General features: G+C 36.5%; 1 protein-coding gene across 4 annotated transcripts in view; it reads left to right on the forward strand.

The window, feature by feature from the left end:
• The window catches only part of shtd (anaphase promoting complex subunit 1), an 844,012-nt gene that overhangs the window by 308,593 nt on the left and 510,034 nt on the right, over positions 1-25,385 (forward strand). For all 4 annotated transcript variants that reach the window (XM_090401046.1, XM_090401047.1, XM_090401049.1 and 1 more), the window contains 2 exons: positions 4,893-4,984; positions 21,894-22,042. In XM_090401046.1, the coding sequence (XP_090257172.1) occupies positions 4,893-4,984; positions 21,894-22,042 (241 nt within the window). The remainder of the gene's footprint in view (positions 1-4,892; positions 4,985-21,893; positions 22,043-25,385) is intronic.

Below are 25,385 nucleotides of genomic sequence, written 5' to 3' on the forward strand. Positions count from 1 at the left end.
CTTCCTTTGTAGTTCAGCATGTAACCATTTTCTAAATGGAACATTCATAAACTTAGTCTCTTCCCAAGTGAGTACTGCATGATCACTGTCACTGACTGGAGGCAAAATATTAAGTCTTTAACTGAAACACCCTCTGACACTATAATCAAATCTAACACTCTTTGACTTGGAGTTCCTTCTGTCACATGCTGCTTGAGGAAGTTGTCCTGCAACAGCTCAATAAATGCATTTTCATTCTTCTCATGAGATTCTACTGCTACCCTGGTCTGGTAGCAGTAGAATCTCATGAGAAGAATTCTACTGCGAACCTAGGCAATCGCCTAGGGGCGCTAAGACTTCGGTCCACCAGATTTTGCTGCATAGTTCGGGGAAAAATTGCAATCTTCGAAAAAAATTCGTGTATGTATATATATATATATATATATATATATATATATATTAGTATATAAAATTAGTATATATATATAAAAATTAGTAAATATATAGTCAGTTTCCCTGACTCTCTGTGTTAGGTCTCATGCCAGTTATTAATTTTTCCAGACTCCTGATACCAAATGCATTCAGGTGTAGGCCATCCCTCTTATACAAATCCAATCTTCCTTCAAACTCATTCCACACATCCAAAAACTCACATCCATTCTTTCTACATAGCCTATGCATCGAATTGTTTGCTATAGCCCTTCTTTTTAATTCATTTTTATCATAGCGAGGTAAAATACTAACGATTTTCAATTTCTCACTCTTCACTCTTGCCTCTTCCAGCAACCCTTTCATGTCCTCTCTCATACTGAACTTATCGCCAGTTAAATCATTCGTACCTACTACAACTATGATTTCATTTACTTTTCTTTTCTGTTTTTGAATTACTTGCGTTATATTTTTAATTTTTGCTCCAGGAAAACTCGATGTTATAACTCTGTCATCTATAGCATGTTTTATTATAGACTATACTATAGAATATACTATTGCTTCAAAGTTGCTGATTGACATAGACAAGTAATACGATCTAATGTACTCTGAAAAGGCATGATTCTAAAGTACTGGATGAAGGGTGGGAAGCATCCAGGAAACAGTCAGTATTGTAAACTGCTTATTCAGTGCTAAGATGATTATGTAGTTAAGATGATTCAAGAGTGTAAAGTTATTGAAAAGGACAGCAGTTGCTGGGAAAATGGTGGCTTCTCCATATGCAATAATATTTGTGAAAATTGTAGGTTGTCCTGCTTTCTGCAAACCCATAGACAAAATCTATTGAATTGTTTGTGTTTCCCTGCCACAATCCAACATATCCTTCTCCACAACAGGTGTCCTGTCAAGATACCATGCTTATGCTTAATTGACTACATATGGTTTGCATCCAAGAGATTTCATCGAATTGTTGAAAGGTGTGAAAAAATGCTTCCTTTTCAGAAGATTGCATTTCCACCTATGCCATGTGGATAAGTAAGTGGAGGGTTAGGTGCAAATTGCAAGAGAGGAATCACTCTGACATCATTGCCTAGCATGAAGTGGCAGCATTATGGGATCACTTTATTGGGAATTTCTCAGAGCGTACTTGTAGATGATAGTGCCCGTGCTAATAGCACCTATCCATTGCAGCTAATCGGGTACCTTAATGTTGATTATTTTCCTAGGTGGCACAATTGTCTTTACAGCCAGTAATGGCCTGCAGCAATATGGCGTGCCGTATTGCTGCAGAGAGTGGTAGGTCAGATGTGAAACAGACTTTGCAGATGTCAGCATATCTGGCAAATTTGGGAACATGGCTGTCAAACTGACCTCCAAGTCAGTGTCACTGCAAATCATTCATAGTTGGCATACAATTCTCAGATAATGCCAATAAAATAGCTCATCACATAACCTACTGATAAGATACCTCTACCATCTGTAGCTGATCAGCCACAATGGATATGTACTAGCAGATTTGAATCCTGTAGAACATCTCTAATATGTAGATCGAGAGCTCCATTATTTCAACTAATGAGTATCCATTTTCCCTAAAACTGTCAATCTGATGTGTGAATAGAGATGTTAAGCATGGATTTTAAAAGAATGTTCAGCTGAATTGGCTGTTCATTTGACCTGGCTGAATAATTTGAGTCTCAGAAGAGGAAGAAATGTATGATAACCCGATTGCAAAAGGGCGGTGCAAAGAATGACCCACCTAACTACAGACCTATCAGTTATCTGGTGATGAAGATTTTGAAAAGTTTTAGTGAAGATTTGTAAAAAGTTGGTAAGAGATTATGCACAGAAATGGGTTGACAGAGAATCTATACTTTGCAATGAACAGCATGGGTTTACTAAGGAAAGGTCATGTTTGAGTTACTTCAGCTCCCTACCTTATGGATCATTCCCTGGTCCATTGTTATTCAGTCTTTAAATTAATGATATTGGGAAGGATTTAACAGGCGACATACAGCCATTTGTTAATTAATCAGAGATAGGTAGGGTAATCAGGAATTCAGCTGACATGCAGTACTTGCAGAATGATTTGAATAAGTTGGAATTGCAGGCATGTGAAAATAAATGTCAGTTCAGTATTAGTAAATGTAAAGTTATGCATGTTGGTGGAATGAGATATCCAGTGGTATATTATTTTGGTAGGATTATGCTAGAAGAAACTGACCAATCTGGGATCTTGGAATTTTAGTAGATAAGTTCAAAAGTCATATAGCAAAATTTCTGAATATAACTCAGAGGGTCTGTTGGGCACAGATCTCACTGGTTTTTGAGGTGATGCAGATAAGGTGGACAGGGTTCAACTTAAGCAAAGAGGAAAAAGAGGGATGATATGATCGACACCTACAAACTTCTGAACGGGTCATACAGGATACCAATAGATGGAATTTTTCACTTATGGGGGGTTGTGGAGAGAGAGGACAAGAGGGCATTCATGGAAGTTGAAGCATTTACGTAATCAAGAAAGGGATGAGAGCTTGATTTTTCTTTCATAATGTGCGTGCATGACTGGGAATGGCTTGCCTTTAGAAGTTGTGAGTGCAGATAATGTGAATAAATTCAAGAGGGTATGATCTGATGTGAGTGAGTGATGTATAACATCTCTTGATGAGTTTCTGACTTTATGTTGGTCTTTTGTTATAATAATAATAATTAAAAAAAAATTTTTTTTTTATTACATTGCATACATTTGTTATGGTTATTATATACATTACATACTTTTGATTACATATGATACATTACTTACATTTGATTACATATGATACTTACATTACGTACATTGGTTTACATATAATACATACGTTACATACATTGGTTTTCATGTGATACGTACATTACATGCATTTGGTTACATATGATACATCTTGGATGAGAACTAATTTCTTTGCTTTCATCCTCGAAGCTTATATGTAAGCTTATCTGAGGATGACACCGGTTGGTTATTATGTTTTTTTTTTTTTTTTTTTCTTTTTTTTTTGCTGTGTTGGGAAGCTGCGAAAACTGTGATTGAGAAATTCGCGCATGCGCACTCACACATGCACGCACGCACGCACGCACAATAACTTGGAATGCATTGATGCATCACTGAACTGGAAGCCTGAACGAATATATTGTGTTTCATTAAATTTGTATGGTATTTTAGGTGCGTGTTTCTCGTTCATAATATGTACTTAGAGCTCTTTTCAGGCTATTGTAATTTGTAAGGTTTTCTGTATTCAAAAGATAATTTGTTTATCATGTCTGGGATGTAGAAGTTTCGCGTGGCCTTTCCGTAGTGATTATTGTATTTATATGCGATATAATTAGTAGTCTGAGGTCTTGTTATTCGGTAAGTATTTCTGACTGTCCTGTAGTTGGCATCGAAATAATGTTTTAGCAAAGTTGCATAGTGACATAAATGTTTTGCTGTCAGTATTTTGTGTTCTGACATTGCAATGTTTATAAGGTCGTGATTTTCTCTTTGTTCCCAAAAGATCAGTCTTGTCATTTTGTATTGTAGCGACATTAATCTATTTAATTTGTAGGGTGCGCAGAAAGCATACGTTGTTATAGCGTATCTTAGTATATTTTGGCATAGTGCTTTGTATATTAGTGTTTTTAGGCATATGGGAACTATGTTTTTTAACCTGTAGAGTTTGCCACTTATTGTTCGGAGTTTGTTGTGTAGATGGTTTATGTGGCTATTCCAGTTCATATCTGCATCGAAGTAAACTCCAAGGTATCGTATTGTTTCAGCCTCAGTGATTGTAGTGGTTTTGTTGTTCTGTGTGTTTTGTATGTTGGAAAGTGGATGATAATAATAATAATAATTTGAAACCTATATATGGGATGTGCCAGCAAGTTGACATCTGCCTTGACATATTTTTTTAATATGAGTCTTACGTTGGGTCAAGTTCCAGAGGAGTGGAAGGAAGCAAGATTGTACCACTTCATAAAGCAGTATAATCTTGAATTTTGTCACCTCCTTTATAAAGGAGGTGACAAAATTCAAGCATCAAATTATAGGCTAATCTGTATGTCATTTGTTGTGGTTAGTGTTGTAAAGACTGACGAGAATCAGGATCCAGGATTGGGTTGACAGCAATGGTATAACTTTGATGCACAGCATGGATTTGCTAAAGGGAGATCATGCTTTAATAATCTACTTATTACAAAGTGACCACAGCATTGGACATGGGAGATGGATACACAGTAGTATACTCAGACTTTGTAAATGCTTTTGATAGATTACCGCATTTGTTTCAAATGATAATGGATTCTACAGTATGTAAGCTAACTTATTTGGCTGTTTCTGATAATTTCATATTATTTCTTAACACTTACATTTTATAAGTAAGAACTTTTATATCTAGATAAATATATGTATTAATGAAAATATTACATAAAATTCAGATTTTTTAATGCTAACTCTATTATGTGGAAATATATAGAGATCTAAGACTTGAACTTTATGAGGATTTCTATTGGCGAGACTATCCTGAATTGACATTCAGCAGTAAAAACAGAATGCAAATGTCCAGAGGTAATTTTTATTTATTTATTTATATATGTTATTTGCTAAAATTCCATTATAGCAGAATGATTTGAATATTAAAAAAAAAAAAAAAAAAAACTGAATTATTTATTTTGTTCATTTTATTTGGATATTATTAAGTTACAAGGTATTCATTAACATCTTTAAAATGAATTCACTCCCTATTTAGAATATAGGGAATGAATCCCATAACAAATTCACTGACTGTAAGAAACTACTAAAACATATCGACTAAAGCTTCACAGATACAATGCTAAGTAAAGGAAATTCGCTAAAGCAACTATCCATTATAACAAACTGTTCCTATGGTCTTTGCTATAGTAAGAATTGACTGTATTATCAACAGAACCAGTTTTTACAATGAATTGATATGTAAGCACTTGGGTGCCGTAGGCGTCAGGGGAGGGGCCTAGTATACAATAAAAAGTTAGAAAAGATTAGCTGATTTGTAAAGTACTATCTCCCATAAAGGGAATAGACGTAAACCATCATTAGGAGAGTGAAGTAAAGTTTCACATGTTTCTTTATAAAGCCGTTCTATGAGGAACTGACTTTTGTGAAGGACTCTTGTCTTTTTCCAATGAACTCTATGTCTGGTTAAGATGGCATGTTCTGCAAGTCCAGACCGTTCAGGTTTAAGGTACAGAATATAAGACTGATGGTCTTCTAGTCGAATAGAGACAGACCTTCCTGTTTGTCCAAAATAAGATAATCCACAAGAGCAAGGAATCTGGTAGACACCTGGATAATTAAGATGTGGAAGCTTGTCCTTAGGAGAAGTGAAAAAGGTGGATATTTTTCTGACTCGTCTCCTTAGGCAACAAAAATATTCAGTGGTTTTAAAACTTTTAGTTTTAAAACCACTGAATACATAAGGGATAGGAATGCACATTATTTCTTCTGTATTTGAAGAGGAAGTCATATCAAAACTACTCAAAGCTCTTTTGATGAAGGAATTCTTGTATCCATTAGATCAGGGGTCGGCAACCTGCGGCTCTTTGAATGAATAATTGCAGCTCTTTTCGTTATTAAACAATCTATTTTTGAATAATGCAAAATGAATGTTATTTATTAAATTAGAAACTAAAACCCCTAAATTTAGCATTTGCAATAAATTAAGGACATTTTACATTTAAGCAAGGACATTTTACATTAAGTCAAGGATATTTTACAATTGAAAATAGTACATGCGATGCTGAAAAATTTAATACTTTCATGTTTGAAATCTTTAAAATCATATGCGATAATCCTTCTTTACATTCTATTTACATTTTACAAAAATTCTACTTTATGGTGGATATGACTTCCCATTTAAATGCACTAAATAAGAAACTACAGGGAAAGGGAAATACAGCAGTTTTGCTCTTAGAAGTGATTTCGTTTTGAACAAAAATTATATTTGTTTGCGACAGACTTAGAAAAATGCACATTATTACATTTTCCTACGTTGAAGAAATATCAATAATAACAAGCTGATAATAATTCCATAAATTTAACCTTTTTCAAAGAAATTGTGGTAAATATGCAATCTGCATTTAATGGGAGATTTGAGGAATTTAGAAAGAACAAGGCAACTATGTCATTTTTATTGCGACCACTTGAAATTAATCCTACCGAATTAAATTTTTTACCTTTTGCTGGAATTGATGGGGCTGCATTTCAACTTCAGTTAGAGGACCTGAAAACCCAGGATTTGTGGAATTCAAACTTTAGAAATCTTGAAGCTGATCTAGAGGAGTTGGATAGACAAAAATCTACCTTTGCAGTACAAAAAAATGGTCTGAAATAGAAGATCTTAAAAAGCAAGATCAGATTGTATTTGACACGTGGAATTGTTTACCGGACACTTACATTCTGTGATTTCAAACATGTGCATTTCGACTTCTGTCGATTTTTGGATCGACATATTTCTGTGAGCAAATATTTTCTAATATGATTTTTATTAAAAGTAAGTTGAGAAACCTACTAAACAACATGAGTCTTTCGTCATGTTCAAAATGAAAATTACAGCGTATTCGCCGCATATTGAGAAACTATCCCAAGAAGTTCAACAGCAAAAGTCGCACTAAGAAGATATTTTAAATTAAAAAAAAAATGTAAAGAAATAGGTATGTTATTGGAATTTATACATAGGTTTTTGTAAGGTGGAGCAAATCTTTGTTTTATTATTTAATATTTAAAAATATATAATTTTGTGTGACATGCCACCCCTGTGTTTTACAAGTATGATAACGTGTTGCTTTAAAAAAATAAAATAAAATAAAATAAATAATTTAATTATAATATTTTTCAATGTAATTTCTAAATTTAAAGCAGTGATGAGCAATTAAATAGTAAATCAGGTACAACATGACAAAATTTCATTCCGGCTGGGGCGTCGCCTGGTTAAACAAGGCCCCCGTTGTTTTCGCCAGGGAACCAGGGCAAACAGCGAAAAGTCAGCTACTGGAACAAATCTGAAAACAAACCCCAACTCAACATCACCAGCGTTAAAGATCGGTACTATCAACATAAGAAGCCTGAATGGCAAAGAAATGGAGCTAGCTGAGGAATTCGATAAGTACCAGATCGACAAAATAGGACTGACTGAAACAAAAAAGACAAAAACTGGTGAGATCTTTCTGAGCAATAAATACAAAATGTTATATTCAGTCAATGACAATCAAGGAAAAGGAGTAGCCATAGTATTCAACACAAAATACAAGGCTAAACTTCTTGAATGGCAGCCAGTCTCAAGTAGAGTAATGTGGACAAATATAAGAATGGGGAACTGGACAATGAGACCTATTTGTGCCTATGGTCCCACAGAAGGTTCTACTAAGGTAGAAGTGGAGGAATTTTTTGAGGCTTTACAAAAAGCAACTGACACAATGAAAAAGGAAAAGTTGTTCCTTGTTGGAGATCTAAATAGCAGAGTAGGAAATGATTGTCAGACATACAAAAATATTTTAGGAAAATTTGGAGAAAAGAGCAAAGCTAATAATAATGGCAAATACTTGTTGGATTTCTGCTCAGGACATGGACTGGTTATTACTAACACCATGTTCCAACATAAAAATGTGCACAAATTCACATGGAGAGAAGAGGCTAGGAATAAGAAAGGTCTCATTGACTATGTTATTGTTGATAGTGATGTTTTCTCCCTGGTGCAGGACACCAGAGTGTACAGAGGATTTGAAATTGGAAGTGATCACTGTTTAGTCTTGAGCAGGATAAAATTGAATTTCATATTGAAAAGAATAACATGTAAGAAAGTTTTAAAGCGAATAAAAGTTGAGCAGCTCTCAGATGTGAACTGTAGACTGAAATACACAAAGATTATTGAAGAAAAAATGAAAGAGTTTGAGAACAGGAATCAAATCTTTAGATTCAGTAGCAAACTCTGAAGAAAACATTGATTGATTCTGCCAGAGAGGCATGTGGTGGGGTTATATTAAAGGATAAAAAAATCAGAGCTCCCTGGCGGACACAGGAAGTTAAAGAGGCAGTGAAGGAAAAGAAGAAAGCATATCAAAAGTTCCTGTCAAATAAGTCAGCTTGTGCTCTTAGAGAATACAGAGACAAATGCAAGAATGCTAAACACTGTGTAAAACTAGCTAAACAAAAGTCATGGGAGGAGTTTGGCAAGAATATAGAAAATAAATATGAAGAAGATGGCAAAATATTCTGGAGGTGGTTGAAGAAGCTTAGGAATGGAGGAAAGAGTGCTGTAAAAGGAGTTAGAGATGATAAAGGTGACATGAAAACAGGAGAAAAAGGTATCCTTGAAGTATGGAGTAACTACTTTGAAAAACTGCTAAATGAAACAAGCAGTGATGACAGCACAGTGGTAAAAAACACTAACCAGGCATGCAGTCAGGAATACATATCCATACTTAAGTAGAAAAAGAAGTAGAAAAAGCCATCAAAGGCTTGAAATGTGGAAAGGCAGCAGGAGTAGATGATATTCGACCAGAAATGCTGAAGTATGGTGGTATAAGAGTCTTACAGTGGCTGCACTGCATAGTTCAGAAAGCCTGGACAGAGGGACGAATTCCTGATGATTGGAGTAGAGCTCTCATAGTACCCATATATAAAAAGGGAAATAAAACTGAATGTGAGAATTACAGAGGTATTTCCCTACTGAGTGTTCCTGGGAAGATCTATGCAAGTATACTTGAGAAACGGTTGAGAAGAATTGTGGAAGAAAAGTTTGGTGAAGAACAAGCTGGATTCAGGCCAAATAGAGGCTGTCAGGATCAGATCTTCGCTTTACGACAAATAGTCGAGAAAGCATGGGAATATAACAAAGATCTGTATTTAAGTTTTGTCGATTTGGAAAAGGCATATGACAAGGTGCCAAGAGAGAAGCTATTCAATACGCTACAGTTATATGGTGTCAATGAGGCATTATATCAAGCAATACTTAGTCTGTATATGAGTTGTAAGTCAGCAGTTAGAATTGAAGGAAGTACAAAAAGATAGTTCAATGTTAAATCTGGTGTGAGACAAGGATGTACATTATCCACTCTGTTATTCATTATCTATATGGATCACATTATAAAGGAAAGTGGTATTAAACATGATATCAAAATTGGAGATGTTAATGTCAGCTCTTTGCTTTATGCGGATGATGATATACTTCTAAATCAATCCGCTACAAGTCTGCAAGATTCTCTGACTAAATTGAATAACTGTTGTAATAGATATGGTATGAAGGTCAGCAATAAAAAGTCAAAGACAATGAAAATAGACAGAATCATTGAAAATGTCAACTGTGTTGTGAATGGAGAACCTGTAGAACAAGTGAAACATTTCAACTACTTAGGCATGATTTTTACTGAAGATGGTAAATTAAATATAGAAATAGATAACAGAATCAGCAAAGCTGGCATGGTGGGAAGTCAGTTGAATATATTCATATGGAATAAGAGAGAAATTAGTCGGAACACTAAATTAGCTGTATACAAGACGGTGTTCAAACCAGTTTTAACTTATGGATCTGAGAGCTGGGTCAGAAGTAAAACACTTGACCAAAGACTAGAGACCGCAGATATGAGAGTCCTGAGAAAGATTATAGGCATGAATAGATGGCATCAATGGCAATATCATATTAAAAATGAGGATATTAGGAAAGAACTTGACATTGTCAGAATCCAGGAATGCGTTAGCAGAGATAATCTCAGGTGATATGGTCACTTAAACAGAATGGGCAAAGAAAGATTAGCAAAACAAGTGTTCTCTGCCAGGTTGGCAGAAACGACCCAGAGGAATACCAAGATATAGGTGGATTGATACTGTACAAAGTGCCTTAGACGATAGAAATATAAGATCTCATAATGTTGGAGTCTTGACAAGTAACAGACTGATTTGGAGGGAAATTGTAGATAGGAAGTTAGTAATGATGTAATTTTTTTCATGTAGTACTGTCATATTCTGTACCACCCCTTGAGGGTACATGGCAGCAATTTGATAATGATGATCAAATACTCGGTTCGATCCACATAAAGAATATTTTCTTTTTCTTTGATAGGAAAGTATTAATTTATTTTCCATTATTTGGCTATATTTTAATTTTTTAACCTGCACAAATAAATCCACATGTAAAAATCAACATTCATAAAATAGATTTTTAATTAAAATATACTAATTCTGCCCTACAAAACGAACACTGTGGACTGCACAAAAAACCCGAGAAGGCTGCATGCAACCTGTGGACCATTGGTTGCTCATCACTGCGTGCGGCTCCCTAAATTTTTTTTTAACAGATATAATTTTAAAAATGGCTCCTGAATCCAAAAAGGTTGCCAACCCCTGCATTAGATAGAAAGGAAGAAGTAATATATTGCAGTTTTTTCTGTAAGAGATCGTCTGAAGAACAAAAGGAGTTAGCCCAATGAACCAGTGTTTTAATAGTTCATGCATTTTGACTGGGATGGTGATGAGATTCAGCATGGATATAATGGCCTGTATGAGTCTTCTTTCTATAGACTGAGAAATGTAGGTCTATATTTCTCATAGACCTACATTTATTTAACATCTAAAAATATTTCTATACTTTTAGATGTTAAGAATATCTAAAAAGGCTGACTGCTTATTCAATTCTATTTCAAGGGTAAACTTGCTTCTTGGATGAAGTACATTTAACTTAGTAAGAAACTGTTGAAGTTCATCAGAAGAGCCATTCCAAATAGCAAAAATGTCATCGACATATCTGAACCGATGAGTAGGTCTGGGAGAAATGTTGTCAAAGATACGTTTTTCAAATGTTCCATAAAGAAGTTGGAGATAGCAGGAAAAAGAGGATTGCCCATTGCTGTTCCTTCAGTTTGTTTATACAACTTACAAAAGTTTTAAAACCACTGAATATTTTTTTTGTCTTTCGACCAGTCAGAAAAATATCCACCTTTCTCACTTCTCCTAAGGACAGTCTTCCACATCTTAATTAACCAGGTGTCTACCAGGTGTCTCCTTGCTCTTGTGGATTATCTTATGTCAGACGAACAGGAGGATCTACCTCTATTCGACTAGAAGAACACCAGTCTTATATTCAGTACCTTAAACCTGAACAGTCTGGACTTGCAGAACATGCCATCTTAACCAGACATAGAGTTCATTGGAAAAAGACAAGAGTCCTTCACAAAAGTTGGTTCCTTATAGAACGGACTTTTGTGAAGAAACATGTGAAACTTTACTCCACTCTCCTAACTTAAACAGATCTGATGATTTACGTCTATCCCCTTTATGGGAGATAGTACTTTACAAATCACCTAATGTTTCCTAACTTTTATGGTGTATATAGTTTTTAGGAAATTTTATTGACCTTTTTAGTTATCTTACACTAGCTACTTAGGTGGTGCTTTTTGGAATTGTCAATTATTGTTTAATTTGAGCTTAACATGTACTGAAGATGCCTGTGACACACAGGCAAAAATTATACTATTAAAAAATCTTTTTTACTTGAGATTTTCCGTCATTAATTTTGTAATCAAACTCTGTTCTTTTACAATTGAAAGTTACAGTGTACCATCATTCTTCCAATTGCACTATGGAGGTGCTTAAAAAAATCAGAATGGGGAATTGGATGATACAATTTGTGCCCATGTTCCCACAGAATATTCTACTAAGGAAGAAGTGCAGGAATTTTTCAAGGAATTAAAGAAGGCAACTGACATAAAGAAAAAAAGTTGGGATCTAAACATCAAAGTAGTAAGTGATTACCAGATATACAGAAATGTTTGTAGAGGATTGGGAAAAAAAGAGCAAAGCTAATAATAATAAGTACCTGCTGGATTTCTCTTCAGATCATGGACTGGTCATTACTAACACTATCCAACATGAAAATGTCCTCAAAATTGATGCAAGAAATTAGAAAGTCTTATTGACCATATTATTGATTCACATTCGTTCAGAACACACGATAGTATAGTGAGGATTTGAAACACGAAGTGATCACCGTTTTGTTTTGAGAAGGTTAAAATTGAATATCATAATGAAAATGAAAGTGTGTAAGCTTTAAAAAGAATCAATCAATTAGTTGTAGTCTCAAATACACAAAAAAGCAGTAATTTAAAATTACTGCTTTTTTGTGTATTTGAGATTTTTATGTATTTTGAGATTATTAGGGTATAATAATAATAGGAGGAATAATTGAGATGGATTTGAGGAGTTGGGAACAGGTTAGAATACTTGAAAGATTTTGAATATCTTTAGAGAAGACGATGGGGCTGTTGTTAAGATATCAAATTAGTTGTCTGTAGTCTTACTGAAGATGTATGTGAATTGTCAAACTCACTTGTAAAGGAGCTTCATTGAGGAACCTATCAAAATGATACTATATTTACATAACATAGATTTAGAGAGAAACATGAAAAAGTTAACTGTGGCTAAAAGTTTTGGGAAGTGATGATCCAAATTTTGAATTTGTTTGAAAGTCTTATGCTGCAGAGACATTTATCAAGAAAAGAAAAAGACTTCATGGTGCAGAAGAAACTACCTTATCTTGAAACATTTTTTACTTTTTCTTAAATAAGTGTTTCTTTATCATTTCATTAAGTGCTGTACTTTAATTTGTAGCCTTTATTGTGTGGTATTATTTAATTAAAACTGTATATCTACAGTTCATAATACTTTGATTGCTTGCTTATAGTTTGATGGCTTGCTTAACAATAGCTTTTCAGGAACCACTTAGGTTGTAAAAGCACAGGTTAACTGTATTCAGTATATATTTAACAATTTATTTACTAGACCTGTATTCTCGCCATAGGACTTTTTCAATCGAAGATGAGTTAGCCGATCTCATACAGAGGTAGTAGGGTTTTTTTTCCTGGAAACTCGGGTTTTTCATCCCGCACACAGACAAATTAGCCCTTCAGGACGTGCAATTTACAGACAAAAAATATTAGTGGTGGTTGGGGGGGGGGGTCAGTAGATGGCGCTGATGTACATGATTGGTAGTAGAGGTTCGGTGTAGTGGTGGAGATGGTAAGCTGTACATTAGGTGTCCTGTGATGAGTCTTCGCACTCCTTGGAGGTGTCATGAATAATAATAATAAAATTAGGATTTATAAAAGTTTAATTCGACCTGTATTAGTATACACATCGGAAACATGGAGCATGAACAAACAGGATATAAAAAGATTAAGTATTTTTGAAACAAAAATACTGCGAACTATATATGGACCAGTTAAAGTGAATAATAAATGGAGAATAAGGTATAATGAACTGTATGATTTTTTTAGGGAACCAGATATTGGAAGTTTTTTTTCCCACTCGGTTAGACTATAATAAATTTAGTTTAATCCTTTATCCAAGTGTAAGCAAAAACGTTTGCACCTGAAGTATCTTCAGGACTGAGGCAACTCGTGGTAAAGGTGGACCAAACTCTCATCACTCCTTGTCTCAGTATCTCCCATAATGCAAAGCACATCTCCTTGCGGACATGTATAATACTATGCATTAAGGAAAAGGCCACTATCCAGATCGGTTTCGACCTTTATTGAGGTCTCATCAGAGGAAGCCAGATCCAGAAGTGGTGATACTAAGGCAGAAGCAATGGAGAAGTCATATTTACCTATACAAGTTGCCAAAAGGTGTACCACCTTATTATTAAATTACTGTGGATTTAGAGAAAGATGTTGGAAGTTTTTTTCCCACTTGGTTAGACTATAATAAATTTAGTTTACTCCTTTCACCACTATCACCACTTCTGGGTCTGGCTCCCACTGACGAGACCTCAATAAAGGTAAAAACTGGTCTGGGTAGTGGCCCTTCCATTAATGCATAGCATTATACATCCTCAAGGAGATGTGCTTTTCATTATGGGAGATACTGAGACAAGGAGTGTTGAAAGCTTGGTCCACCTTTACCAATAGTTGCCTCAGTCCTGAAGATACTTCAGGCGCAAACTTTGTTTGCTTATACTTGGATAAAGGATTAAATTTATTATAGTCTAACCAAGTGGGAAAAATATTTCCAACAACTTTCTCTAACTCCAGAGTAATTTAATAATAAGGTGATACACCTTTTGGCAACTCGTATAGGTAAATATGACTTCTCCATTGCTTCTGCCTTAGTATCACCACTTCTGGGTCTGGCTCCCACTGACAAGACCTCAATAAAGGTCGAAATTTGTTGGAAGCTTGGGTGATAAATGGCAATGCTGTAGCCCATGAAGTTTTAACTGAGGCTCGGATGTTGCTGTCACCCAGGTCCTGGGTGGGTGTGTGTGTGGGGGTAATGATGGCAATGCTGTGGCCCATGAAGTTTTAACTGAGGCTCGGCTGTTGCTGTCACCCAGGTCCTGGGTGGGTGGGGGGGGTAATGATGGTAATGCTAACTAATATTTAAGGAATTGACAGCGTATAATGGAAATATAGATTAAATAAACTTTAATATACACTTTCCGATATTTCGGCGAACGTCACGTTGCCATCTTCTTGGGAACTTACTAAAAAGACACGTGCACACAAGTACTAATACAACAAATGAGACTGAGGCTAGGACGCTAGCGTTTTCCTAAAGTCCTGATGGTGCCCCCTGGCTGGCTATATTGGTAGTTCTTGGCCTTTGGGCTGAAGTTCTTTTGATAAAAGTTTCCCAAATTTGGGGCAGTTTCATGCATCCAAATTTGTTGAGGTTTGGCATGTTCCTAAGGGCCGAGGCTGATTCCATGAATAGTCTTTCATACTTGAACTTGCTGCGGTGTATTACTGTGGCTTTCTTCCATCTTATTCTGTGGCGAGTATCCAGAGCGTGGTCTGCAAGCCCAGAGTGGCTGTATTGGTGAAATCGGATGTAATCCTTGTGTTTTGAGATTCTGATATTTGCTGTCCTGCCTGTTTGGCCAAAGTAGGACAATATCAGAATCTCAGAACACAAGGATTACATCCGATTTCACCAGTACAGCCACTCTGGGCTTGCAGACCACGCTCTGGATACTCGCCACAGAATAAGATGGAAGAAAGCCACAGTAATACACCGCAGCAAGTTCAAGTATGAAAGACTATTCATGGAATCAGCCTCGGCCCTTAGGAACATGCCAAACCTCAACAAATTTGAATGCATGAAACTGCCCCAAATTTGGGAAACTTTTATCAAAAGAACTTCAGCCCAAAGGCCAAGAACTACCAATATAGCCTGCCAGGGGGCACCATCAGGACTTTAGGAAAACGCTAGCGTCCTAGCCTCAGTCTCATTTGTTGTATTAGTACTTGTGTGCACGTGTCTTTTTAGTAAGTTCCCAAGAAGATGGCAACGTGACGTTCGCCGAAATATCGGAAAGTGTATATTAAAGTTTATTTAATCTATATTTCCATTATACGCTGTCAATTCCTTAAATATTAGTTATTATGTCTAACCAGCGTATAAGCCTCTCAAGAAGAATGATGGTAATGCTGTGGCCCATGAAGTTAACTGAGGCATGGCTGTTGCTGTTATCCCTCAGATGACATATGAGTGACTCTGCCTGGTGGTGGGGTGAGCCTGCTGCTGTGGTGCAGAGCCAACCGATTCTGAGTGTTCTTCTCAGCGGCAGAGTGAGCCTGTTACTGAGGGGAACAATGCTGAGTTTTTGGAGTTTGCCTGTACTTGAAAACATTCAATAAAGTTAAAACCAGTCTTTGTAGTGGCCCTTCCCTTAATGCATAGCATTATACATGTCTGCATGGAGATGTGCTTTGCATTATGGGAGATACTGAGACAACCTCAGTTCTGAAGATACTTCAGGCTCAAACTTCGTTTGCTTACACTTGGATAAAGGATTAAACTAAATTTATTATGGAACCAGATATATATTATATTCATAAAAATTGGTCACCTGCAATGGGCTGGACATTTAATAAGAATGGAAGACCCAAGACCAGTAAAAAAAAGTCTTCCTCCCAAACAATGGGTAATTGATCTAGAGGAAGACCAAGAACTAGATTGGAGGATAATGTGACAGAAGATGCCAAAACTATTGGGGAATGTAATTAGATGATTAAGGCAAAAAATAGAGAAGAACGGTAGAAGCTTCTGAGGAAGGCTAGGAATCCCAAGGGGTTGTTAAGCCAATGATGATGATTACTTTTATATCCACTTTTTCTGTGTAACTGATCTAGAAAATTGAAAATATACATGGACTATTTAAACAGAGATCATCCTGCACTGGACTAACGAGAATTTCTCACTGTTTTTGAAATAACCCGGCACTGGTGAGGTGGGAAAATGTAATAAAAGTGGTAAGGTGGGACCCCACAGACCCACCCAAATAATGTAGTGTATTATAGAAATCCATATCTTTTTAATCAATATTAGTGGATTCTCTGTTAATTCTTCCTCTGAAGATTCTTCCTCACAGTCTTGTTCTGTATCAGACTCATGGTTACTGATTAATTCTAAATCAATTTCACCATCATCATCTCTGCTAAATGGCTCCTCGTTTGTCAGAGCGTCATCTATAAGTTCACGTAACCTCTGTTCTTCCCGCTCATAACTCATCTGGTAAAAGAAAAGATATTATTCTCAAAATACCCTCTAAATATTTACGAAAACGTATTTGCTTATAGTTGGTATGTGAAAATATAGAAGACACATCGGTAACAATAATATTTTAGTAGACTATACATGAAAACAGCTTATGTTTCGGAAGTAAATATAGTCACACTTGGTAAGGTGGGGTCTGGTGGACCTCAGCACACTTGACACCTCTGCACACTAAACTTGCTTGAGCACAACAACCTATCTATCGTCTATGGCCTAGAGTAGTGGGATACAGGAGGGAAAGCTATACTTCCACAAGTTGTTAGAAAGTTATAGTCAATTTAAAATCTTTGGGGTCTATGGCACCCCACCTTACTAATGCCAGGTTAAACGGAAAAATTACCTTGTTGCTGTTCTTCCTTTTGAATTACTTGTTCACTGCTGATGAGCTGTTAGTTTCAAATTGAAATATTTGCATTAATAAATATCATTAAATTTCTGCATTCCTAGAGAACTAACTAAACATTAATTTTTAGTTAACTGTGAAACTTGATAATACACTTCCTGTTAATACTTCTTAATTGTCCTCTTAAATCGCCAAAGTTATTTTTCATAAAATGGCATCTGTTCTTATAAATAATTTTCACCATTTATACAGCTTCATGGAACTCAACAATTCAGATAGACTGCATTTGATTATTAAACTAAAGATTCTTCTACTTCCTCCAGTAGATAAAAACATGCACCTTGCTTTATGAAGTAACTTCAAAAATTTATCCCTTCATATGGAGTATTTCTTTGGTAGAAGGAACATCTCATGATGGTGGTTGTCCATTCGTTCTTTCTGTTTTCTTGCAGTGTTATTTGCTCTATTTCATTTCATTAAGAGAACAGGAAAAGTGTTCTCTTGAATTGGGGTGCTTAAGGGTCAAAGCTGTATAACTGAGAGGAGACCTCCACATAGCCTTTAAAGGAATGCGGAGAACCGACCAGGGCTTCTGACCTAATGTCCAATCCTCACCTTCTCGTGGTGCACCCTGTTGGGTATCTACTTTGATACTGAACGAACGAGGATGGGCTGGCAATTTGGGATTTAGCCAACCAAATTGTATTCTTATTGGTTAAACCAAAATAAAAAATGATGGTACAACATGACAAAATTTCATGCCGGCTGGGGCGTCGCCCGGTTAAACAAGGTCCCCGTTGTTTTCGCCAGGGAACCAGGGCGAACAGCGAAAAGTCAGCTACTGGAACAAATCTGAAAACAAACCCCAACTCAACATCACCAGAGTTAAAGATCGGTACTATCAACGTAAGAAGCCTGAATGGCAAAGAAATGGAGCTAGCTGAGGAATTAGATAAGTACCAGATCGACATAATAGGGGTGACTGAAACAAAAAAGACCAAAACTGGTGAGATCTTTCTGAGCAATAAATACAAAATGTTATATTCAGGCAATAACAATCAAGGAAAAGAAGGAGTAGCCATAGTATTCAACACAAAATACGAGGCTAATCTTCTTGAATGGCAGTCAGTCTCAAGTAGAGTAATGTGGGCAAATATGAGAATGGGGAACTGGACAATGAGACTTATTTGTGCCTATGGTCCCACAGAAGGTTCTACTAAGGTAGAAGTGGAGGAATTTTTTGAGGCTTTAGAAAAAGCAACTGACACAATGAAAAATGAAAAGTTGGTCCTTGTTGGGGATCTAAATAGTAGAGTAGGAAATGATTGTGAGACATACAAAAATATTTTGGGAAAATTTGGAGAAAAGAGCAAAGCTAATAATAATGGCAAATATCTGTTGGATTTCTGCTCGGGACATGGACTGGTTATTACTAACACCATGTTCCAACATAAAAATGTGCACAAATTCACATGGAGAGAAGAGGCTAGGAATAAGAAAAGTCTCATTGACTATGTTATTGTTGATAGTGATGTTTTCTCCCTGGTGCAGGACACCAGAGTGTACAGAGGATTTGAAATTGGAAGTGATCACTATTTAGTCTTGAGCAGGATAAAATTGAATTTCATATTGAAAAGAATAACATGTAAGAAAGTTTTAAAGCGAATAAAAGTTGAGCAGCTCTCAGATGTGAACTGTAGACTAAAATACAGAAATATTATTGAAAAGAAAATGAAAGAGTTTGAGAACAGGAATCAAACCTTGGAGATTCAGTGGCAAACTCTGAAGGAAACATTGATTGATTCTGCCAGAGAGGCATGTGGTGAGGTTGTGTGCAAAGATAAAAAAATCAGAACTCCCTGGTGGACACAGGAAGTTAAAGAGGCAGTGAAGGAAAAGAAGAAAGCATATCAAAAGTTCCTGGCAAATAAGTCAGCTTTTACTCTTACAGAATACAGAGACAAATGTAAGAAAGCTAAACAGTGTGTAAAACTAGCTAAACAAAAGTCATGGGAGGACTTTGGCAAGAATATAGAAAATAAATATCAAGAAGGTGGCAAAATATTCTGGAGGTTGTTGAAGAAGCTTAGGAATGGAGGAAAGAGTGGTGTAAAAGGAATTAGAGATGATAAAGGTGAAATGAAAACAGGAGAAAAAGATATCCTTGAAGTATGGAGTAATTACTTTGAAAAACTGCTAAATGAAACAAGCAGTGATGACAGCACAGTGATAAAAAACACTGACCAGGCATGCAGTCAGGAATACATATCCATACTTGAAGTAGAAAAAGCCATCAAAGGCTTGAAATGTGGAAAGGCAGCAGGAGTAGATGATATTCGACCAGAAATGCTGAAGTATGGTGGTATAAGAGTCTTACAGTGGCTGCACTACATAGTTCAGAAAGCCTGGACAGAGGGACGAATTCCCGATGATTGGAGTAGAGCTCTCATAGTACCCATATATAAAAAGGGAAATAAAACTGAATGTGAGTATTACAGAGGTATTTCCCTACTGAGTGTTCCTGGCAAGATCTATGCAAGTATACTTGAGAAACGGTTGAGAAGAATTGTGGAAGAAAAGCTTGGTGAAGAACAAGCTGGATTCAGGCCAAATAGAGGCTGTCAGGATCAGATCTTCACTTTACGACAAATAGTCGAGAAAGCATGGGAATATAACAAAGATCTGTATTTAAGTTTTGTCGATTTGGAAAAGGCATATGACAAGGTGCCAAGAGAGAAGCTATTCAATATGCTGCAGTTATATGGTGTCAATGGGGCATTATATCAAGCAATACTTAGTCTTTATTTGAGTTGTGAGTCAGCAGTTAGAATTGAAGGAAGTACAGGAAGATGGTTTAATGTTAAATCTGGTGTGAGACAAGGATGTACATTATCCCCTCTGTTATTCATTATCTATATGGATCACATTATGAAGGAATGTGGTATTAAACCTGATATCAAAATTGGAGATGTTAATGTCAGCTCTTTGCTTTATGCGGATGATGTTATACTTCTAAATAAATCCACTACAAGTCTGCAAGATTCTCTGACTAAATTGAATAGCTGTTGTAATAGATATGGTATGAAGGTCAGCAATAAAAAGACAAAGACAATGAAAATAGGCAGAATCATTGAAAATGTCAACTGTGTTGTGAATGGAGAACCTGTGGAACAAGTAAAACATTTCAGCTACTTAGGCACAATTTTTACTGAAGATGGTAAACTAAATATAGAAATAGACAACAGAATCAGCAAAGCTGGTATGGTGGGAAGTCAATTGAATAAATTCATATGGAATAAGAAAGAAATTAGTCGGAACACTAAATTAGCTGTATACAAGACTGTGTTCAAACCAATTTTTACTTATGGATCTGAGAGCTGGGTCAGAAGTAAAACACTTGACCAAAGACTAGAGACCGCAGATATGAGAGTCCTGAGAAAGATTAGAGGCGTGAACAGATGGCATCAATGGCAATATCATATTAAAAATGAGGATATTAGGAAAGAACTTGACATTGTCAGCATCCAGGAATGCATTAGCAGAGCTAATCTCAGATGGTATGGTCACTTAAATAGAATGGGAGAGGAAAGATTAGCAAAACAAGTGTTCTCTGCCAGGTTGGCAGGAAAACGACCCAGAGGAAGACGAAGATATAGGTGGATTGATACGGTACAAAGTGCCTTAGACGATAGAAATATAAGATCTGATAATGTTGGAGTCTTGACAAGTAACAGACTGATTTGGAGGGAAATTGTAGATAGGAAGTTAGTAATGATGTAATTTTTTCGTGTAGTACTGTCATATCCTGTACACCCCTTGAGGGTACATGGCAGGAATTTGATGATGATGATGATGATGATGATGAATTTAATTTTATGTGCTGCTTTTGTATACCTTCTGGCCAGGAGCATTTGTCTAGTGGGCTTGCTTGCAAGGGTTAGCAGTGCTGTAGCAGTTTTCTCACAGTCTGATGACAGTTGTCAATACTTCTTGCAATGTTGGTATAGCATCTGGAATCACCTTGGCATTTCGTTCTTGCCAGTTAAATGGAGAGCTCTGCTGATGAATGTCCAGTAGAGACAGTGTCAGTGTTCTTTATTCAAAGATGTTTAAATAGACTAGAGCAAAATTTAAAAATAAATAAATAAAAAAGATACATTCAAGTGACAGTCTCATTATAGATACATCATGTCAGCAATATTTAGACCACTTAAGGCACCATCCACGGACATGGAGGGGGGGGGAGTAAAAAATGCGACAACATCCCACGAAACAATTATTCTAGAAGAGCTCTATCAGAATGGGATTTCCTTGATGATCCCATTCTGATATGAATAGGATTGTCAATGGATTCAATATGACTGTGATGAGAACCAACAGGTGATAGCTTATAACTCATATTTTTATATGTACAGTTATCTGCATATTTTAGATGTTGTGAATGCTAGAAAGATTTTTGGCATTTATATAGTGATTTGTTTATTATTAGTTTTTATTTATTAATTATTACTTATCTAAAGAAATGTAAATCTTATATTCATTTTTATTTAGATGAAATAAAGAGTCTTCAATTTCCACCTTATTTTACACAATCTCCACCAAATATATTTGGATGGCTACAATCTTGTTTGTTGCAGAGAAATCCTTTGCCATTTCCTTACATACCCATTGTTACTAAATCCATAAGAGATGTTATCCTAGTAAGTTCTTAAATTTTCTTATCTTCTTAATACAAACGTTTATTACTTTTCATTGATTTGTGTTTTTTGTTGATTTATTGGTGTTTTGGATTCAATTTAATGGACTTAAGTGTTTAATTTTGGTATATTATTGGAGCTTTATTAGCGTGGTTAGTGTACTAAAGTGTTTTATAACATAATGTATGTCGGGAAGTCGCCGCTAGATGAATTCGTAATGTGTAGTGTTAGTGCAAGCTCCAGATAGGATAAGTATCATTTTCAGGTATCGATACAAATTACTTAATATTGTGTAGTTTTGTTTTGTTTGCCTTGCGTATTTTAGTGCGTCTATTTTTGGTGTGTTATAATGTATAATTTGACAAAACACATTACAGATAAGTATGGCACCTGTGCGAAGGAAAATGGCGGCCAGTAATGAAGGTTCGCCATCGTTATCAAAGAACGGTAGCATAAAAGAAATGAGTCAGTGTACTAGCTGTGAAATGTACGCTTTGCGGAGTGCGGTCGGAGTGTGGTTAGATGATAATAAAGGATTGAATGTGTGTAGAAAATGTAGAGAGAATGCGGAATTGAAGTGTATTTCGGATCGGGAGTGTGATATTTTTGTCAACCTTCAGAATGAAGGAAATAGGGATATGACAAGAAACGGCAAGGTTGTACATGAAAATTGTGAGAGTGTGAATGTAGAAAGTGTGAATGATAGTATAAATGGTTTTTCAGAGAACAAAAAAGATGAGATAGATGCATTGAGTGAGATCGCGTTGTTGAATAGTGCGATAGAAAGAGCAAAACAGCAGCTAGAGTGCATGAACAAAAGTAGACTGAATGAACCAACCAATAATAAAAGGTATGACAGGAAAAATAGACGTATGAATGTGAACATGAACAAAATGAAGGATAGAGTGCTGTATGGAGACTCGTTAGTACGAGGTGTGTTAGTAGAGGATTTGACAAAATCGTACCAACCTGGTGCGACCATAAAGGACGTAACTGCGTCTATTAGAGAGCAAAAGGAAAGGGTGAAAGAAATGATTGTTGTGGCAGGTACGAATGATTTGAAAGGAGATAAAATGGAAATGATAGAAGACCTGAATGAATTGTTTGAGGTAGCAAAAGAAAAGAGTGAGAGAGTTAGAATGATTAGTCTTTTGCCACGGCATGACAGTGAAATGTTTAAAAGGAGGGCTATAATTGCAAATGACTTTATGCGTGGGTTATGTATGACGAGTGGTGTGGAATTTGTGGATGTGTGGAGTGAGTTTGATGGGCGAAAGGATCTATATAAGATGGATGGCTTGCATTTGAATGGTTACGGTGTAAGAAGACTTGAGAAAGTGTTGCTGAATGTAGTGGATGTGCAAATTCAGGGAAACTAGATTTGTTAGGGGGGGGGGAGTAGAGATACAGTCCTTATGGAGGCAGTTGAATGTAAGAATGAATATAATATGCCAGAGCAAATAAGGACAACAAATCTGAGTGGGATAGTTAATATAAGGCATCAAGGTAGGGTTGGGGCTAATGGGGGTCTTAAATTCATGTACACTAATACTAGGAGTATTAGGAACAAGAAGGAAGAGTTTTTGGCCATGGTTGGCACTTCCAGACCACAGGTTATAGGTATTAGTGAAACATGGCTGACTGTAGATGATATAACTAGTGGGATTGAATGTGATGGGTATAGTGTGTTCAGGAATGACAGAGAGAATAAAATGGGGGGAGGAGTATTATTGATGATAGCTGATGAGCTCCAGCCAAGGAGAATAGAAGTTGAATTGCAGGATAGAGAAAAGAGCACATTTGAGGCCATTTGGTGTGAGATTGTGGCTAGCAGAACTAAATATACAATTGGGTGCTGCTATAGACCAGGTGATGGAAAAGATGGTGGTGACAGTATGCACAAGCAAATAGAAGAAATGGGTGGAAGGAGGGTGATTATTATGGGAGATTTCAACTATGGTAGCATTGATTGGAGTGAGGAGAGGACACACGGGAGGAAGGAACTGGATTTTATGCGGTTATTAAGGGATAACTATCTGCGACAGCATATAATGGAAAATACTAGGGGTCAGAGAGTGCTTGACCTAGTAATTACATCTGAGGATTTGGCTGTAACAAATATGACCACATTGCCACCAATCGGTGAGAGTGATCATAGGGTCTTAACTTGGGAGGTGGCTAAAGGTGTAGAATTTTCATAAGACAGGGTACATGTGGAATTATCGGGCTGGAAAGTATGACAAACTTAGGAGTTTGATTGGTTCAGTGCCATGGCATGTACAACTGCAAGGACTAGAAGTTGATAGTGCATGGGAGGTAGTTAAGAAGTGCTTGCATGAAGCAATGGCTGACTGTATACCTAGAGTCCGAATAATAAATCAAGTAGGGGTTAAATGGATGAATAACACCATTAAGCTTGAGTTGCAAAAAAAGAAACAACTATGGAGGGAATTTAAGGAGAAGGGTGACCGGCAGGCACATGAACGGTATAAAGCGCAGGCCAGAAGGGTGACGAGTGTGGTAAGAAAAGCAAAAAAGGATTACGAAAGAACATTGGCCATGCAGGCTAAAGAGAATCCTAAACAGTTTTTTAGATATGTAGCAAGTAAAAGGAAAAATGTACATGGCAGATTGATTTTAAAGAATGCCGATGGTAGGGAGGTAACTGAATCAGTTGAGATGGTTGAGTTACTGAGTGAGCACTTTGCAAAAGTATATCATCCAGGTGGTGACATTGCAGAAACGAATAAACCAGTAGATTATACGGGAATTGTGGTTAATGAAGTGGAGGTGAGTAGTCTATTGCATAACCTCAATGTCAATACATCTGTGGGATTGGATGGTATACCAGCTCGTGTTGTACGAGAAGCAGCTAAAGAATTGTCAGTACCCTTGACCATTTTGTTTAATTTGAGTCTCGGGTCTGGGTTAGTCCCGAGCAGGTGGAAAGAGGGGAAAATAGTTCCACTGCACAAAGGTGGTTCCAAGACTGCTGTTGTAAATTACCGACCGATTAGCATATCAGGAATCATTGTCAAGGTCTTAGAGAAAATAGTCAAGAGGAAAATACAAGATTGGATAGAAGAAAATGGGATACTGTATCGGGGACAGCATGGTTTTGTGAAGGGTAGGTCATGCCTCAGTAACTTGCTTACGTATTATAACACAGTGACGGCTGAACTGGATAAGGGTAATGGGTTTACGGTGATTCTACTGGACCTTGCCAAGGCCTTTGACAGGATTCCACATGGAATTCTAATCAGTAAATTGCAGTATATGGGAATGGACATAGGGTTGGTGAGATGGATAGGAGGGTGGTTGACGGAGAGATATCAGAGAGTGGTTT

This window comes from Typopeltis vanoorti, chromosome 11 (assembly GCF_054136105.1).
Source record: "Typopeltis vanoorti isolate ZY-2024b chromosome 11, IOZ_Tvanoo_1.0, whole genome shotgun sequence".
NCBI classification, from domain to species: domain Eukaryota; kingdom Metazoa; phylum Arthropoda; class Arachnida; order Uropygi; family Thelyphonidae; genus Typopeltis; species Typopeltis vanoorti.